The sequence below is a fragment of the Thunnus albacares genome, chromosome 21, assembly GCF_914725855.1.
Source record: "Thunnus albacares chromosome 21, fThuAlb1.1, whole genome shotgun sequence".
In the NCBI taxonomy this organism is placed as follows: Eukaryota; Metazoa; Chordata; class Actinopteri; order Scombriformes; family Scombridae; genus Thunnus; species Thunnus albacares.
Genome location: NC_058126.1, coordinates 4,220,588 through 4,240,945, shown reverse-complemented (window position 1 = coordinate 4,240,945; position 20,358 = coordinate 4,220,588). Strand labels below are relative to the sequence as shown.

The 20,358-nt window shown below is 37.7% G+C and overlaps 1 protein-coding gene across 1 annotated transcript; it reads left to right on the top strand.

Annotated features, from left to right (window-relative positions):
* The first annotated feature begins 6,145 nt into the window (after positions 1 to 6,145).
* Positions 6,146 to 17,945, top strand: lipib (lipase, member Ib). The gene is made up of 10 exons (XM_044338861.1): positions 6,146 to 6,359; positions 10,193 to 10,584; positions 11,752 to 11,860; positions 12,183 to 12,284; positions 12,558 to 12,647; positions 12,732 to 12,899; positions 14,311 to 14,400; positions 14,804 to 14,912; positions 16,264 to 16,437; positions 17,531 to 17,945. The coding sequence occupies exons 1-10, from the start codon at positions 6,308 to 6,310 to the stop codon at positions 17,613 to 17,615; spliced, it is 1,371 nt and encodes a 456-aa protein (XP_044194796.1). The 5' UTR covers positions 6,146 to 6,307; the 3' UTR covers positions 17,616 to 17,945.
* The last annotated feature ends 2,413 nt before the right edge of the window (positions 17,946 to 20,358 follow it).

The window sequence follows — 20,358 nt, the reverse complement described above, 5'->3', positions numbered from 1 at the left end:
TCTGCATCATTTTTAAATGTTGTTTTTCTTTATGCTTTATATGTTTTTCATTTTATTTTGCGTTTGTTTTTATTTGTTTTCAGTCCAGTCGAAGGTTTAAATTTGGGAACAATTTGCTGAACGTAACCCAAACTAATCAATAACTGTTTTTTTATGGGCTTTTGTTTTTCCATCCATCCACAGATGCACTTTATGGTTCCTTCTATAGATCAACATTGACTAAATATTTAGTAAACAAACTCAGTGATGGTTTTACATTTCAACCAAAACCTGATTTCTTCTTTCTGTGTCAGAAAGTTTTGAATTATTTGACTTTTGTTTCATATTTATTCTCTAGAGAAAAAAAAAAAGTTTAAAGAAATCAAATGAAACATCAAAGTAATATAAAGTATATTTTCAAGTGCCTTCATCATGTCAAATGTTTATTGTAAAAAAACACACACAATATGACCACCTTTACACTAATACCCAGAAATAAACATTTATAGGATTGTAACTGGATTCTCATATCCATATTTGAATTTTTAGTTTAGTTAATTTAATACAAAATCTAATTAGGTTTTACGGTTTAATTCTGTTCAATGTCCGATTGACTAAAAGAAGCAAAAATATACAGAATCTGAGCATCAAAGTTCATATTTAACCTTTGAAACAGAGAATGTAACAACATTATCTGAGCTCTAAAGTCCACTTTCTAGCTTTTGGGGCTTTTAGCTGCATCTCACAAACTTAATTCAATAAGTGCAGCAGCTGTAGGTGTCATCACATTACCTAAAAGTGGAACAAAACTTTGTTATTTTGCTGTAAGTTGACGTCATAATTGTAGCATTTAAGCGTCTGAAAGTGAGGAAGTGGAACAACAACAAAACCTCGTTAAGCTTTTGATCCCCCCCCCCCGCCTACCTTATGAATTACATCATGTGTCTTTAATTTCAGGGAAAAACTGTTTTAGATTCTGAATAAGTGTCACAGATACAGTATATTTTTATCTGATTTGTCCTACACTTCATTGATGCTCTGTGATGTTTACACTGAGTTTCTTTACAGCTTCTCATTTATTAGATTTACATCAAAGTCACTGAGCTAAACGCTCAAGAAGGTTATAAAACACTTACTGCTGTTCTGAAGATACTTGCAGAATATTCAAAGACTTCAAAGTCTATTAAAAAAAAGAAGATTTTTCAACCTTTTCCCAACTTGTGACTTTCTAAATTCTTTAATCCAACAAATTCAGTGGCTGGAGGCTTACTGGACAGGAAACTGAGCTACCATGTGGGAAAAAGGTTAAAAATCCTTTTTATCGTGCAGCGGACTGAATATTTCTTCATCCAGATGGTTAAAAGAGTTTTTGAAGATTCTGAAATATCTTCAGAACAGAAGTAAGTGTTGTTAAACGACCTTCTGGGATTATAAAAATGACCAAGTGTGGAGCAGCTGCACACTGTAAAACAAAAAAAGTTCATTTACTTACAATATGCAGTAAAATTTACACTTGTTTCTCACTTTTGAATATTGTTGAGTGTCTATAAATTTACAGCTAATAGCTGTTTGTAGATTTTCTGCCATCAATTTACAATCAAATCTTTTTATTTCCCAAAACTGTCAGTCTCTCTTTTAAAAATAAGGTCAACACTCATTATTTTACAGCATGACTGTACTGTTTTTTACAAGGTTTTGTTAGTAAAAACACCGAGAAATTAATTTAACATTCAAATATCATAATGAAAAAAAGGCTTTCTGTCATAAATAGAGCAAATACCAGTCATCATTGAACATGAATGTATTTTAGGTCACTAACAATACTTTAAACTCTGAATATTAAGAGTTAACTTTTAAAAAATAAAGTCAAACGATGATGATTTTACAAAATGGCTGCATTTTTACGAAACTGTGTTAGCAGGAAATACACTGAAATTAAATTCAGTGATTCTTCAACTCAGCTGTATGTTTTCTTACAAGGTTTTACAGTCTGTCAACCTTCTCTGGATAAATAAAGTTTAATTTAAAAAAAAAAAATAGTTAAGCCTGATCGCTCATCGCTGGTTTTATAATCTCTTCACCCTGATCCACGCAGGCCTCTCTTTATTCACCCGGTCAGGTGACTGATGAGAGGGCGTGGCCTCTAAAGATAAGCTCTTTAACCAGCCAGAACATTGTAACCTCCAGTGACCTTTTACCTGGCTCCTCACCTGTTCAGACCTGTCTGCTGAAGCACCGTGAATACAAGAACTTTGACATTTCGAAAAGAAGATTTAGATACGAAGCACATTTTTTGGGGCACAGTCTGTCCAGTCAGGTGTGATTTTTACTGTAATTTTACTTTAAAGCTGAATAAAGTTAATTCACCACAAAATGTCTTCTTTGATTTTTGTTAAAGTTGACGTTGTCTGGTGATGCAGTGCAGACGTCACAAATCAATCCCTCCTTCAACCGTATTATCATGTAACTTTGACAGAAATAAATCAGACATGTTGTTCACTGTAACGGTTCACTCACGCAAACGTCAAGTTCAGTTCAGATCTTTATTGTCCCACAACAGGAAGTCGGCATAAAAACACAAAACCATGAATATAAACACAATAAAAACACAACAAACAATAAAGATTTAGTAAAAATGTCTGTAATATAAATGAAATTCATACAATAAGGTTAAAATCAAGTAAAATAGCAACAAGAAGAATAAATATAAGAGAAATAAAGTGATTTTTGACCCACTATGAAGCATAAAAACTGCAGGTTGCACTGATGTTCCCATTGTTTACCATCTCTAATGTTGAGTTTAGTGTATTACTTCCTCCACCAGTCATGAATGTTGACTGACTGGTTTCCTAAAAATCTATTTTTTGACATCACAGGAAAAAATATGACAATCTGCTTATTTTTTCAAAGCATCAGGGATCTGGATCCAGTCCTTAATGGCCTTAAATGAAAAGGCAGAGCTTCTTACAGGAAGTTTACTGTCTCCACTAACAAGTGGACCATGAGGCTCTGATCATTTGCTCTGAACAAACTTGTACAAAGCTTTTCAGTGGCTGAATACAAAACTGAATTCTCAGAGTTCAACATGTTATATTGACTACAGTCACTATGTCACAATACTGGTGTAGAAGACTTTCAGAGCTTGTTGAGTGACCTAATTGGTTTTAATACCATCCAGCTTTACTGAGACCAGCATGAAATGCAGTTGAGATGATTTTGCATTCAGATATAAGGATGCCTCAACAATAAATGAGTTTCTATTATGTCTAAATATAGAAATGTTATATTTCAGTGTTTGGCTCATCTTCCTGATGTGAATCCAAGAGTAACACTGAAGTATTTAACCTCATCTACATTTCTTATTATTTGACTGCTTGCATAAATATTTGGGGAAGTTCATTTATTAAAATGCTAAAATTTGTTTACTATCAATAAATACAAAGTACAGCTGAGGCTGATGGAGATATTAGTTATAGTAAAAGTTTTGAAGGTTATGAGCCAAAGTTATTGGACAAATTAAAAATTTGAGCTGATGATGGTGCGAAAGAGTTAACAGATCACCAAAGTTATTACAATTCATCCCAATGGGAGCATGAACGTATGAATCAAATTTTAAGTCCAATCGTTGTTGAGACATTTTACTCAAACTTGATGAAATGAAACTTCATGACGATCCATCTAACGGTTTTTGAGATATTTCAGTTGAGACCAAAGTGGGGGTCTCACCAACAGACATTACCATCCATAGAGCTGCTAAAAATACAATTAAATCTTTAATTCTTTAATATATGACATTTGTTTTTGCCACTAAATGAAGAAGTTATTTCCAAGATGGCAGAACAATTAAATAACTAAATACTTTTCACAAACTTCATGTTCTGTTCATGTTTCTGGTTGTGATCAGATCATGAAGGTTGCAGTTTTCCCTTTGATAAACACATTTTGCAGAGGTTGTACTGCACCTCTTCTCTGAACCCCCCAGTGAGCGAGTCGCCTACACGCTGGTCGCTCTCGATGACTTTCAGCGGTCGACCAGAGCTCCTGTTCTGTCGTCCAACCATTGATTATACAGTTACAGTCTTACATTACTGTAACCCTCGGCTCAGTTTCCCTGTGTTTGAAGTGTTTTTGGAGTCTGGCTCTCTGCATGTGAAATTACATGTGTTGATGTTGAGCTGAGTGAGTACAGGGCAGGCTGGGCTGGGCGCTGCGTGGTCAGAGCCTGTGGAGCTATTAATAACCGGTGTGGCTCCCAGTTATGACTGTACACATTTACCCACAATCATATTTTAACCCCACAGGACCAACTACCAGGTTTTCATGTCCATCTTTGTTGTCAGTTTTTCCACTGAACTCTGTGTTGTATTATAATGTAAAATGTACTTTTAACAGTGTTTTTATGACTTTCATTACAGCAGCTGAAATTATACCCACACAAGACCCAAACAAGACGTCCAACATCAGAGATTTCTGAACTCACTGGTGAAGTGTTGCTTTTCTGTGCTTTTTTGACAGAAAATTGAATCCAAACATGCAACATTGAATTTAGAGCTTCAACAATTAGTCAATTAATCAATTAGTTGTCAACTATTAAACTAATCGCCAACTATCTTTGATGATCGATAAATTGTTTGGAATCATTTTTCAAGAAAAAAATATCTAAATTCTCTGATTCCAGCTTGAATATTTTCTGGGGGTTTTTTTTGGCCTCTATGACAGTAAACTGAATATCTTTGGATTGTGGTCAAAACAAGACATTTGTCACTTTGGGCTTCAGGAAACAGTGATCGACATGGACTAAACAACAAATCGAGAAAATAATCGACAGATTAATTGATAATGATAATAATAATCGTTAGTTGCAGCTCTAGTGATTTATTTATTTATTTATTTATTAGTTTATTTGTCAGGGACGATGCAAAAAACACTGTAACAGGTTAAAATAACATGAAACAGATGTATTGCATATAGGATTTATAGCCAAGGCTAATTTGCTACCCCTGTCCCTAGTTAGGCTTTTCTACTTAAAATAGTCATAACATGTCATTACCAGAAATACATTAAAGTAGACAAATATTTTTTGCATGCACATGAATCAGATTTAATTTAAGCAAACAAAAATGTATCCTGTGCTCAATAAATGTCTTTTCATGTTTGCTATAATCCACAGAAGCAAACACTAATTAGTACTTACTCTAGTTACTAGTAAGCAGTTTTTCTTCTCACACAGGATATATTTCTACGAGCCAAATTTAGGTTATTCTTTGTATCATAAAATGTATCTACAAAATATTTTTATTAATTGGTTTATCTTATCTTATCTCTTATATTGGCTTATCATCTGTTGTCCCTGAGAAGATGTTACACAGTCACCTAATAGAAGATTAAAATACCCACAGTCCTCCTTCTGTGCAAAAACGTATTTAAAAGTTTATCTGAAGCTAATATGAAGCTTCAGCGTCCAGATGAGTCAAATCAAGTAGATATCTTTCAACGTTACAGTCTTTTTAGTGCCAAAGTCCCTCTTTTTGTTACTATACTTCCACCTGCAGCTCAACAGGGAAACACTGTCCGAGGAAACACAAAGAGGGAATTTGATGCTAAAAAGACTGTAAATGTGTCAGATATCCACTTGATATGACTAACTCAGACTGCTGAAGCTTCATATAAGCTTCACATCAACTTTTAAATGACTGTGTGGACACACTGTGGATTTTGGCCTCCATCACTTACATTGAAAACACATTTGAAGGATCTTTTAATATCCAGTATGAACAAGAGGAATGATTACAGCGAGGAAAAACCTCTTTCACTGTTCATATGTGCACCTGACTGTTGTTTTAAGACACCCGTGCAATTGGATTGCCAATCCCCGTGCGTGGTTAATTAATCCGTGTGCTTGGATTAGCAATCCATTCCCACGGTTTGTTAATCTGTTCTTTCGTATTTCCACGTCATTATTTTTTTTTCTACCACATGACTTCTCAGTTTTAAACATTTTGGATCCTCTGATAATAACTAACACTGACCTTTTTTCCCTCCCTATCAGTAACCGCTGCCCTTGTCTCTCTACTCGCTGTCTCCAGCTAATTTATTAAACTTCCTTACTTTTCTCTCTCTCCCTCCCTCTCTTTCTGTCTCCACCTCTCCATCCCTCTAGAAACTGATCCTTACTGTAAAGAGATGACACCTCCCTCCCGGTTTGTAACACCAATCCCTCCCTCGTCCAGTCAGTCCCTCCTTCACTCTGCGTCCAGAGAGCTCCTTCCCTCCCTGTCTGCCTCTTCCTCTCTGTCATTCCCTCTACGTCTCTGTGCTGGTTGGAAGGATGCTGCCCTGCAGACTCCTGGGTCTGCTGGGACTCCTCATGCTCTGCAAAGGTAAGAAAAAAAAAACACCAATAATTCTGTTTATTTACCATGAGAAAAAAAAAAGAGGAATGTGTGGTCACTGTGACATCTCAAATGTGCTTACAGTTCAGTCCTTATCTTTAAGGGACTGATCGTGCAAGACAAAAATACCCACAAACATGCAATATGTGTGCGTACGCGCGCGCGTGTGTGTGTGTGACTGCAGACAGAAACAGCTTAGTGAAGTGTAGGAAGGAACAGATTATTTAAAGTCAACCTGCCCCCCCATCCGCTCCAGTGTGAGCTTTAAGTTTAAAATGGAAAAGCCTGTTTCTGTTTCTGTCTGGTGGTGGTAAAAGTAAATATACAGTGTGTATGTGTGTGTGTGTGTATGTGTGTGTGTGTGTGTGTGTGGCTGGATTGGGGCCATCTCTCCCCCCCCCCTCAGCTGTTCCCGCCCTCCTCCTGTGATTGACAGCTGTAATCACCTCTTGTGTTCAGGGTGGGACAAGTGGAGATAAGATGAGGTGTTTTTTTATAGCAGCCTGATCCTATTGAGGGCAGTGTCGCACTCGTGTGTGCTAATTGCAGAGAGGAGATCACCGACCGCCACGGTCAGCGAGCCCTGATGCTAAACTAAAGCTAACTAGTTGTGTTTGAAGCTATGATGGAGACTGACGGTGTTGTTCTTGTGTTGTATATTAACCTCATCAGGTGGACACAAACACCATCCAATCAGTTTTCCACACATAACGACTTTATGAAGTAACAATATGTTAGTTTTGGTGTTTTTCAAGTTGTTGTGAAGTTGCCAAAAATCAATTAATGCAACTTCCTTAAATGTAATGATGATAAGTCTGAGGTCGTTTCATCACCTCGTCTGCTGCTGAACTTCTGTTTTGATAATCAGGTCAAAAATGTTGTCAAGTCATGTTTCTTCCAGTTAAAGATAATCTCTAAAATTAGGTCATTTTTATCAGTAGCTGATTTACAAAACGCTGTGCATGCTTTTATCTGTTCTCCACTCGATCACTGCAACGCTCTTTACTCCTCTTCCATCTCTAACTCGTACAAAGCGCTGCTGCTCACCCCTGTGCTGCCTCGCTACACCGGCTCTCTGTTATTGCTCACCTTTAAAGCCTTGAACAGCCTTCACCTACATACATCTCTGACTTATTGACCTGGTATGTGTCCTCTCAGCCATTAAACCCTCCTGTTGTCCTCGGGTCAATTTTGACCCGGGTTTCAAAACAGCATCCTGACTAAGAAATTATGAATTATTTTAACTATAGTTGAGATCAGAGGAAAATATGTGAAAGTTTAGTCAGGATACTGTTTTAAAACCATTTTAATTTTTTTAGATGACAGCACATAATGACACCTGTTGTCCTCCCGGGTCAAAATTGACCCGAGGACAACAGGAGGGTTAAGATCTGTAGATGGAGCCCTGCTGGTTCCTCCGATTGGTGACTAATGGTGATCAGGCTTTTGCTATTAGAGCTCCAACACTATCTCTGCCTGCTGAACTCTGACACACTAATTCACTTCTTTTAAATCTCTTCTTCAAACTTTCCTCTCTGTAAAAGCTTTTGGAAATGTTTGATATTTGCTTTTATTTATTTGATCTGATTCATTTTATTGTCTCTACTTTCTTTTTATCTGTCCTATCTGGTTTTATTTTCTTTTTGTAAAGCACTTTGTGACACTGTTAAGAAAAGTGTTATATAAATAAAGTTTATCATTATTATTAACTACTACTGACATAAACATCAGCCCATGATGATGATGAGATGGCGAACAGATATATTGTATTTTAGTTGATTCCTTTGTCATATTTAAACTTAAAATACATTTAGATTAAGGCATTATGGTTTAAGTCTAATTAGTGTCCCCTTGTGAAGAGACCTTTTACGACTCGTACGACGGCTCTGAAGTCATAAATTTATGTTCGTAGCTCAAAGTGCGTCTTAAGAACGAATCTGTTTGCTTCTTGCGTGAGGCTCGTCGTTAGATGTGGTAATAAAATGGGTATTTAGTGTGAATATCAGTCCGTCTTCATCCTGGAAACAACATTGTACAGACTAAAGGACACTTTAAACAGGCTAAAGATTCTCTATCTCTCCTGACTGCCAGCTTAATCCTCACATCATGGAGCTAAAGAGACCCAAACAGAACTCACTGTCACTTGGTGGGAAACCAGACAAAGAACTGATCCTGCAGTTTACAGTCAGACTGAATTAACCTTTGACCTTTGGCACAGACGACGAAACGTTACGGTGAAAGGTGGAAGGACACAGGTTGAAGTGGGTCAGACGGTGAAACGTAAGACAGATTAATACCACGCTAACCTTTAGCTAATACCCTGTACTATGATTATTAAAAAGGAGTATATACATCATATTTATCACTACATTACAGCTAATTATAGCGCTTCTTCTCTGCTTTAACTCTAATTTATTTATCTTTACTCTTCCTCTTTCTCATAGCAAACACAATTCAAGACATACAGAGAAACATTACATAGACAGTAAAACTCAGTAACTTCTTCCAATATAATTAGAGAAAAGAAAGAGTAAAGTAGGAACCATTTAATCATTTAAAACCAGCTTTAATAGCAGGATAGTTGGTTCCCTCTTGACCTCTATAAAGTCAAAAACATCAGTGTGGTTTGACTTGAGTGAAACGAGTAAAATCTACTTTGAGTTTTATGTCACGAGGTTGTTGAAAGTTCGTTGCTTCACCGCAAAACAGCACTCGAGTGTGGACATTTATTCCTCATGTTGGGAAAACGTATCTGTTGTAAAATGTTCTAAACTCAAAGTTTAAGAAAGTTACATTATCAAAAGCTCAGGGAAGAAGCTAGTAAGTGAACATTGAGTTTATAATATTTCATCACAGACTGTAAAGACAGTTTATAACAGCTGAAGAATACAACTCTCTGTGCTCACCTTTAGTTTGTGTCTTGGTCCAACACATTCCTGGTCTTGTTCCTGGTCTTCTTCAGGGACCCTTGACCTCATCATGTGTTTGTTGATGTTGCTTAACGTCTGTCTGAAGAGATTTGTTTACTCATGACTGTCCGAGGCTGAAAGAGCAGAAGTTTCAGAAAGTTTCATCACAGAGAGAAGTGAGGCTGATCTTGTCACTGCTACGTCGACAGTTCAAGTCCAGACGAGGACCTTTGTTGCATGTCATTTCCTGTCGGTTAAATATACTTCAAAAAAGCATCTTAAAGTAAAAGGCCAACACAGTGTGAACTCTCCACCACAGCAAAAAACAGCGCTGGAAGAAGTATTTACACTCAGACTCTCTTTATTGTCAACCATCCATATACACGTATGTATTTAGGATGAAATACTGTTAAACAGTTAAACAGGGAGGCAGTGCAAGACATGAAACACATGACATAAACTGAACAAATCTGTGCAGGAGACTGAAGTGCAAAAACAATACAGACTATAAGTCAAGACACTAGACAGACAGTTACATCTTGTACTTAGATAAAAAGTAGTAATATCACAGTGTAGATATACAACTAAGTAAAATTATTGCATGAAACATTTTACTTAAGTAGCCAGTCCCTGTCTTTTTTCTGGATTTTTAGGTTTAAGTCCCTCCTCACTTAAAAATGACTATGACATCACAGCTTGTTTGGAGCCAATCATGATCCAGTATGAAACGTGCTTGTATGGAAACACTGAGAATGGATTTTTCAGTGAGGTAGACATCAGTTAAACTTTTTAAATGACCAATATTTACATATTCAAAAGAAATTTCAACGTTTTTTTGTCTTAAAACATGTCTGGAGGGGAACTTTGGACATGTGAGGTTTGACACAAAATGTCCTCCATGTTGTCGTCCAGGTGAGGAGGAGAGCGGCGCTGGCGAGTATTGCGATAACTTCACAGACCTCAATCTGTCGCACTGCTTCATGGGAACCAGACTGTACGTCCGGCTGCTGCTCTACACCCGCTCCAACCTGGACTGTGGCCGCGAGCTCGACCACCACCACCTGTCCTCTCAGCCGCTCTTCGACGTCTCCCGCCCCACCGCCTTCGTCATCCACGGCTACCGGCCCACCGGAGCGCCCCCTATCTGGATCGACCACATCGTCCACCTGCTGGCCAAGCAGGAGGACATGAACGTCATCGTGGTGGACTGGAACAAAGGCGCCGCCAACCTCAACTACTTCACCGCTGTGACCTACACAAGGGAGGCGGCCCAAAACCTGACCGCGTTCATCATGACTATGCAGGTGAGACGTTTTTCGCAGGAGTTGATTGAGAATCAACTAGAGCCAAAAGGAGAATGAATATTAGACTTCATCTGGTTGACACAAACATGACTCCAATCACATGATTATGTTGGTCTGGATGTGTAAATAAGTAAACAGTGTTAGTTTTGGTGTATTTTGAGTTGTTGTGAAGTTCTGCTGCCCCCAAGTGGCCAAAAAAAATCAATGAATGCGACTTTAAAGCAGCTATAAATTATATTTTTATAATAAGAATCTATGATCTGTCAGTGTGTAATGTGTTTGGCTCGTAGTGATGAACCTACAGAGAATTATCAGAGACTCTGCAGCTCCTCTCGGCTTTACGGAGCTTTATAGTGAGTTTCAGCTCATTGTTTATCTGTCCGGCTGCAACTTTACTGTTCTGGTTCACTCTCAGCGTTCTCATAGCGTCGTTTTCAGATAAAAAGCTGTAAAAAGCAACTGTACACTACCTGCTCAGCACCAAACAGACACAGTTAGCTGTAGACTAGCTGGTGAACATAGTGGAGCATTTAGCAGCTAAAGAACCAGATATTTCCCTCAGGAGTTGGTAGAGAGTAAAAACAGAGCTAAAAGAGAGTGAATATTGGACTTACATTCACCAGGTGGACAGAAACACGACTCCACATGAATGATAATGTTGCTCCGTAACTGCTGGATGTGGAAATAAGCAGCTGTTTGCTGACAAGCTCAACATATCAACTTAAAAGCTGATAATATGTCAGTGTTGAGTTCACTACTTGTTTCTGCTGAGAACAAGAGGATAAAAGGTCAACATTTGCAAGTTCAGGCCAGGAAATTGTTTAATGGAGGTGGTTGAGTTTCATCTCGTAATCAGTTTAGTTAGTAGACAGCAGCCAATAAATGCATTGTGCATGCATCTAAAGGTTAATGTTTTATTTCATAAAATGGTATAATCTTGTATGACGTTAGTGGAGGTGTTTATTTTATGTCTCCGGGCCTTTACAAGATACAGAAATAGATGTGTTTGTTCTAATAAACACAAAGAAAAAAGTAGAAACTGTCATCTGTTTGCATATAAGTCCAGTAATGTTTTCCATCTGTGTTTGTCTTATAAAACGGGAGCTGAAAGACAAACAGAGAGTCTCTCAAACGTAACAGTGAGTTTTGAATGCTGTGTGTCTGCAGGAGGCAGGAGCCCCTCTGAGCTCAGTTCACCTGATCGGTGTCAGTCTGGGAGCTCACCTGGCTGGATTTGTAGGAGCAAACCTGAAGGGAAAGATTGGACGGATCACAGGTAAAAGAATCAGGATGCTTGGTTGAGGAAGAATTTTAGTGGCCAAAAAACCCAGCAGATAGGAGATTAAGTTGTTAAAAGTCTGCAGGAATGAATAATCTAATTTGCTGAGGTGATAAACTTTAATACCAGTGAAGTCATGTTATAAATAAAACACTCTGGGATTCAGGCTTTTGGACATTTTTGGCTCCATGTACTGAGATTAAATTAAACCGAAAGAGCTCATTAAGACAGCTGGGTTTGATGACGATCACAACTTAAAGATAAAGCAGATAAAGGGTTTTACGCATTAAGAGTCCTTCAGAGTTTGTATCTCCTCCAGGTTTGGACCCGGCGGGGCCGATGTTTACCAGCGCCATGCCAGACGAGAGGTTGGACCCATCAGACGCCATGTTTGTGGACGTACTTCACACCGACATGAACTGTGAGCATCTGAATCCACTTTTCTCTGATAATAAATAAACTCACAGGAGGAGTTTGTCTCAGAGATGTTAGTGCAGATAAACTTGTTGTCAACTCACTAAACATGATATAAAACATCTTTTTTCTGTCTTCCAAAGACTTTGTGGTCAAAGTTAAGGATAGTGAATAATCAGCTCAAAACAGAACGTTAGCTTCATAAATCAAATCAAAAATAAAACTTAAAATATGTGACAGTCTTACACTTGATTGAATCTTTATTCTGTTTGTTTTCTAGCGTTTGGCCTGAGAGGAGCTCATGGCCACATTGACTTCTACGCTAACGGAGGAGCCGACCAACCAGGGTGTCCCAAAACCATCTTTTCAGGTAAAAACACACACTTGAGTTAAAAGATGCTCTCACACACTCACGAACACACACTCACAGCAGCGTTGTGTCTGTCTCCTACAGGGAAATCTTACTTCGTATGCGACCACCAGCGCTCGGTGTTTCTGTTCTTGTGCTCTCTGAACCGGACCTGCAGCCTCACAGGGTACCCCTGCTCGTCCTACAGCGACTTCCTGGACGGGAGGTGTCTGCAGTGTGAAGCCTTTAAACCGGCACCCTGTCCTGTGCTCGGTACGTGAGAAAATGTTTAAAGGGCCTCTGTGACCTTTATCGTCAGCTGGTAATCGAAACAGATGGCAGGGTGGTGTGCAGGAAGTGTGCAGCAAAATTGCAGGCATGACCTTGACTGACCTTCCTCATCTGTAGGGTTAGGACTCTGAAGAAGGTCTAGTCAGTCCTGGTTGATCCTAGACATCCTCTGTCCAAAGTTGATCTGGTGGTAAACCAGTATGAACTGCAACAAGTCCTAAATAATCTTTTCACCCTTCAGACATGAAGATAAAGGTCTCTGCTCATCACACTGTTCTCCATCTATCAATACGAAAATATTCTGCAATTAATCCCATTAAACAAATACTCTGATGTGAGTAAAAATCGTTCCAGGATGCACCAATCTGAAGCTTTCTCTCCTGAAATCTGTTGAACTCATTGGGTTCATTTTTACGTGAGATAACGTGATGTCAGGAGTCGCTGTGGAACTGAAAACTTTAATGAATCACAGACACACTGAATTTTATAATGACGTTGATGAAGATAATGTATTTAATGTGGAGTTTTTTCTACAATCTGAATCAGAAAAATGTATATTTGTGTTAAAACTAATTAATGTTTTCATTATCAATGAATCTTCAGTTTATTTTGTCAATTAATCAATGAATCAGTCTATAAAATGTCAGAAAACAGTGAAAATGTTGATCACAAGGTGACATCTTTATATCACTTGTTTTGTCCAAAACACCAAAATGTTCATTTTTTATTGTCATATAATACAAAGAAAAGCACAACAAAGCCGCAACTACTGATTGTTTTCAATATCAATAAATCTGCAAATTCTCAAGTAAATATCTGTAAATTGTTTTGCTTGAAGGACAAAATAATGTCTTCACGTGTCAGACCAAAGACTTTCAATTCACAGTGAAACAGATAAAAACAGAAGATGGAAGCAGAGAATTTGGGGTATTTTTACTTGAAAAATGACTGAAACAGTTAATCGATTATCAAGACAGTTGCCATTAATTTTCTTTTTGACATCCACAGATTATTTTTTCTATTAATTAATTAGTCCATGAAATGTTGGAATATAATGAAAAAAATGCAACTTCTTAGAGCCCATATAGTCCATCATAATATTTTGTTGTTGTTTGACTAAAAAACCAACCAAAAGTCAGAGAAAAGCATCAAATTCTCACATTTGATAAGCTGGAAACAGCGAATGTTTGGTCTTTTTACACTATTTTCATGATGAAAACAATTAACCGACTAATCGTTTCTGCTCTGATCTAGAATAAACACCCTGATCAGACTGTTGTGTGCATATAAACAGTCACTACAGGCCAGTAAAACATGACTTACATGTTTTGTGAACTCACTGCAGAGTTTAACCTCTTACTATGTCTGATCACCTGTATGGTCTCACCTGCAGGTTATGACGTCAGCCAGTGGAGGGAAACTCTGCTGCAACTCGGACAGACCAAAGTGTTCTTCAGCACCACCGCAACACCGCCCTACAAGAGTGAGTCCAACACACTGTCATTAAAGTCTGACGGGAATCTGAACTCTTTCAGATTTATTGTGCCTGTAGTTCAGTGTTTTTTAATATTTATTCTGTTTTATTTATCATCTTCTGTTACACTGCAAAACAAATCAACCTAAACATTTAGTTTAGTTTCATTTTTAGTCTTCAAGACCTTTTTTTTTCATAATATTTTGCCAGTGTGGGTCCAACAGTTGTTCCCACTTCTTTTTCTAACTATTTCTTGTGTTTCACTTGTTACCTTTGAACAAGACAGAACTTATCTCATTAAATTACTGTCAGATTTTTGGTTTGTTTAAAGGAATATTTTAGGATTTAACAGTAAAAGGCTGATGATCGGGATTGGTGCTTGATTGGACTGTCTGTGTCCTGTTTGTGTCAGAGCTGAACTACAGAGTGGACATGGTGACGTGGAACCAGTATCTCCGCTGGGGAGTCGTCTACATCCGGCTGCACAGCGGCAGAAACTTCACAGAGGCTCGAGTAGACCAGTGAGTCTTCAACAGAGGGGTGTGCCCTAATACAAATACGTTATTTGGCAAAGCACAAATAGTATTTGTTTCATACAAATATTTTAAAAGTTATAAGTTAAAAAAAAATACCAGCACACAGGTCAGTTACATCACTATCTCAGTGCCTCTCTTCTGCTCCGCTGTGACGTCTATCAGCAGGTCTCAACCAGGGGAGTCACATCCACCTGCTACATGAAGCACATTTCATAATATGGACATAGCTCCTGGAGTTGGGGATGTTCCTCAGAGATAAAACTGAGCTACTGACACAAGCAAAGTGCTCCCAAGAGACTTTCCATAACCTGTTGTTCCTCTTCTCCTTTCCACAAAGTTAGGTGGTGAAAAATAGGCAATAAATGAAAAGTGCAAAGCAATAATCACTTCTGAGGTTACATGCTGTGCTGTCCCTGTGTTATGGGTGTATAAATAGGTAGAGGTCTGTCTGCAATGAGGCGATGAGTAAAGTTTTAGCTCAGTAATCAGCGCAGTCGTCTATGATCTGGGAGACTCCAGTTAGAGACCCGGTGTGGGGACCTCCTTCATAAGGTAGTTTATTCATGAACAATTATTCTAACTCTTTAATTTTCTAAAATTAGAGGCGTAATAAAAACAAAAACAGGATTTTTAAGCCTCTTTCCACTTTTATTCGAATACAAATACAAATACAAATAATTTTGCTGTCTCATCAAATATAAATACAGATACAAATACAGATACTGGGCTCTCTGCACATCCCTTCTTCAACACCTCAGTCTGCTGAGGTTTACATAACAAGTACAGTTAAAATGTCTGCCTTTAATCAACTTAGATTAAGAGCAATTATATAATGAGCAAATATTTTCTGGATACTTGTATATACACGTTTTCTGCTAAATTTTCTGTCCATTAACACTTTTAAGTATTTTTCTGAATATCATCAACGTTGCATCGAGATTCTAAGATTTTTTTTCTCTATTTAGAAACTTTATTTTACCAACTTTTGTTTTTTGTTTGTTTTTGTTTGATGATGTGCTTTTAAAAGTTTACATCCAATTATTTATAATTTGTTTATGTCAAGATCACAAGTTAATTATGTTGTTATTGAGGGATAACAATGTTGTTTTCTACAACAGGAGAAATTGCTTGGAAAAGAAGGTCATTTTCTCAAGATAGCCACATAATTAATCTGCTATCATGAGAAAATGATGTTGTTATCCAGAGATAATGGGGTAATATGAAATTACATCACTCTCTCTCTCTCTCAGTTCTCATTTCAGCGTCTTCCTTCAGGGACCTTCAGCCTGCCGGTGAAGCAACATCTAATTTTAATTCTCCTCTTCTTTCCTCTCAGTAAGCTCCTCCGGTTCGAGCAGTACACCTCCACACGCCTGCTGGCCCAGTTCGATGAGGATCTGCAGCACGTCCAGAAAATCTCCCTCCGCATCAACACCGGCAACGTGATCGGCCCGCGGTACAAGATCAGACTTCTGCGAATACGCTTCACACCGCTGGAACGTCCTGAGAGGTCGGTCCTGAACGCACAGTGTTGAACTTTAAGACATTTAGCTGTTTTATTATTTTACGCTAAAAGTAGCCAGGTCTTGGCTCAAAAGCACATGACTGTTGGCATCTGCCACCACTGATTACTCAAACTCTTAAAAGCTTCTATTTTCCCTTAAATTCCCAATTAAAGGAGACATAACATGGTTTTTGTGATTTTACACAGAGTCAAAGTTCAAAAACTTGAGGTGAACGTATGTAAAGAAGTGAAATTCTGCTACTATAGTTTGTTTACGTAGCCTTCAGATATAGAGGAAGCTTCCTGAAGCTGACCAATCAGAACAGAGTGGGCTCATTGGGAGGCGGGCCTTAAAGAGACAGGAGCTAAAACAGCCTGTTTCAGACAGAGGCTGAACTGAGGGGCTGCATAAAGGACCAGTAGAAGATAAATAAGGAGTTTAGAACTGGAAATCATGCAAATATATTCCAGTAGAGTCCCAGAATATAAATATAATATAGGTGGAAATGTGCAGAATATGTCTCCTTTAAGTCTTAACTTATTGAAGTACTTAAACTTTTACCTTCACATGGTAGACTAGAGAGGTGAAACTGTTAAATTGGGCAGCGTATTGCTCACACTTCACACTTACAATGTATGATCACAGATAAACCAACTCTGTAGAATTGTATCTAATCAGGAGGTTGCTAACCTTACAGATTAGTGCCAGTCATTTGAACTGGTCAGACTTGACTTTTATTGGTAATTACAGATCTGTCATTTTTTCCTGAAGGAGGTCAGAAGTCCCAATCCAGAGAATCCTTTAAATAATGACTCAGATATTCACAGAAGCTTATAATGGTGGAAATAACCGAGGGATTATCTTCACAATGAACAGAAACTACAGCGTTGGGGAAAGAGAGATTTTGGTTGGAAAAATCTGGTTTGGGTTTTTTATAACTTTGAGGCAGAATCTAAAATTAAATAGGAACCGTTCCTCTGGCTGGAGGGAGTTTGGTTTAGCGTTGCTCGACCGTTGCCACATATTTTGGTGTTGTCCATGTATTCAGCCTTAATTATATGTAACGTGTACTAACACATGTACTCTCCTCTCTACCAGGCCGCTGATGTGCCGTTTTGACATCATCATGGAGGAAAACATGGAGGTGGCGTTTCGACCTTTACCCTGCGACCCTCGCCTCTAACTCCCTGACCCGGACGCTCCTCCTCTTCTTCTTCTATGGTAACACACGTAACTCACCCTAAACCCTGCTGAAGGACACCCAGACGTCCTCTGGATGATGCAGGGTCTATGGGCACCGGGTGGACCTCCAGGGGCCCTACAGGAAGAGCCGCAGCTTCCTCATTGGCTGATGAAGATGAACCAGCTGGTGCTGTGGATTACTCTGGTTATTGGACAGTCGACATACAGACGAAAGAAAAACTGTCACGTGGTTAAAGTCACGTCTCTGCTGGTCCGGATGAGATTTTTTTTTTTTTGATAGAGTGACTCAACAAGATTTGAAACAGAAACAGAAAAAGCTGCTGCAGGAGAGATTTTTTACATGTTTGTGAAGGTGAGATCAGTTCTCCCAACAAATCTTTAATCTTTATTTCTGCATTTTTCCCTGAAACTGTAGTGAAACTGTCAGTAATACAAATCTATAAATCAATATACAATATATTCTGACAGCAGAGCAACACACAAAATGATTTAACATACATCTTAAAGGAGCAACACTCCATCTGTCAGCGTCTAAAAAGTGATTTCAAGGATAAATTTAAAATATAATCATGTATTTATGTGGATAAGACAGAACAAAAATAACATATGACCCTGTATACATGTATAAGTTACTATATCGTGAACACCATGTATCACATAATTTGGAAAATTGTCACCAATCTAAACTCTAAATTCTCATAAATAAACCAGCAGATGAAAAATATCATCACAAAACTGAAAACTGGGCTGTTTTTATTAGCTCAAGACAAGTTTTGCATATTTTGAAAATACATATCATATCATGTACATAAATTTAAATTATTATGCACTTTGTGTGAAAGGTGCTACATAAATCAAGTGTATTATTATAAAAAAACATATGATACATTTACAGTACATAATGTGTTGCAGAAATCTACCCAAAGTATCTAAAATTGGCTTCAAACTGATGAACTACAACATTAAAATGTTCTTACATGAATTTGTTAGTGATAAAAACAACCAGTGTAATATACTGTAATAATGTAAAAACTCTAAAAAGAAGCCAGTCTGCATATTGAGTACTTGTACTTTTGATACTGTAAGTATATTTTGATGATAATGCTTTTACTTTAGTAACATTTTGAATTCAGGACTTTTACTTGTAATGGAGTATTTTTAGATAGATTAGGCGACTAAAGTGCAGCTTCTTTTTTTCTTCTGTGCCTTAAATCAGCAGTTCTCAGCGTTCTTGGTTTGTAACCCTCCTCGTCTGAAGTTGTCTCCTAAAGAACATATTGCAAAGTATTTACCAAAAAAGGTCATCTCATAACAGTGTGGGGAGGCGGAGGGAGTCTGAGACCTGCTACTCCGCTGCTATGAAGTTCATCCACAGCAAAACAAACACCAGTTATAAGCTTTTGCACTGCAGCAGTTCTGTGTTTGATGTGAGTTTTATCATAAAAACACCGTCAGCTGTAGAATAAAGCCATTTCACCAGAACTACAAGTAACAAGTTTAATTGTTATCACTTTACTTTAAGTCTCCTTAATTCAGCATTTATTAGCAGCAACATTTAATTAATGGTTTCAGACACATTATAAAGTAGCTGTTGGCTGATATAAGTGTTTATTAATGTATTTTTATATCTCCGCCGGTGGAGTTTGGTATAAATAAACAGAATATGAATGAAAATATAGTAAAACACAATTGTAATAATATAAAAAATGTATTTGTAGATTTTATAACTTGTTGATATATACATTAATCAACCTTATATCTGCTAATTAGTACATTATAACGTGTTATAAATGCTGAATAAGGAGACTTAAAGTGTTACGGTTTAGTTTTGAGTGTCATTGAAATATTATGTTGTAACTGTTGATGTAACTGAGCAGCCGATACAAAAACCCTCTGATGTATAACTAATGAAAAATGTGTCACAGTCTTGAAATACTTCAGTTATGTCTTTTTTTTAAATGTATTTTCACTCAGTTTGAAATAAATATTCATTTCAAAACATGACTGTTTTAAAGCCTCGTGGACTCGCAGCATCATCTTAAAGTCATTTTCCATCTTATCTTTGTTTGCTGTTTTCTGCCGTCTTCAGCAAAAAAAACAAAATCTGACTAAAGGCCTCGAGGACAAAACCTTGTTGAGGTTCTTCTGAGGTTCACTCACAGTGACCTGATGAGGTTTGAACCAGCTGTTTCACCGTCTTTGCTTTGCTGTCTCCATATTAACTCTGCTTCATCTGAATTTTATCATAGAGGAAAAATAAGAATCACTACTGAAGATTTTATAGCCTAGAATTACTCATCATATCCCATATTTCACAGGAGTTCCCAGCAATATACAAGAAGAATTCATTATAATATAATTAACAATATAAACTACTTTTTATGTTGTTTGTGTGCTTGCTACAATCAACACTTCCTAGCTTCTGTAGCCATCTGTAGTGTCAGCTTTAATGCTCACAATCCTCTGTCCAAACAATCCCAGACAGCTGAAGCTTCATATTATCTTCAGATAAACTTTTAAATTCATTTTTGTAAACTTAAGACTGGATTTTGTCCTCCATCACTTTAGAAAGGGAACTTTTAATGTCCAGCATGAACAGGAGGGATGATTACAGCGAGCAGAACCTGTTTCTATGTTCATTTGGGCTCCTGACTGTTGTTTTAAGACATAAGAAAGATTTGTGAACCCGTCCTTTAACTCTGAAACACCACCGACACTCAAAA

Excerpts from the sequence above, each read along its gene's own strand:
- lipib (XM_044338861.1), top strand. The coding sequence starts at position 6,308 with ATGCTGCCCTGCAGACTCCTGGGTCTGCTGGGACTCCTCATGCTCTGC. Across the intron at positions 10,585-11,751 it reads CGTTCATCATGACTATGCAG|GAGGCAGGAGCCCCTCTGAG; the intron begins GTGAGACGTTTT and ends GTGTGTCTGCAG. Across the intron at positions 14,913-16,263 it reads ACAGAGGCTCGAGTAGACCA|TAAGCTCCTCCGGTTCGAGC; the intron begins GTGAGTCTTCAA and ends CTTTCCTCTCAG.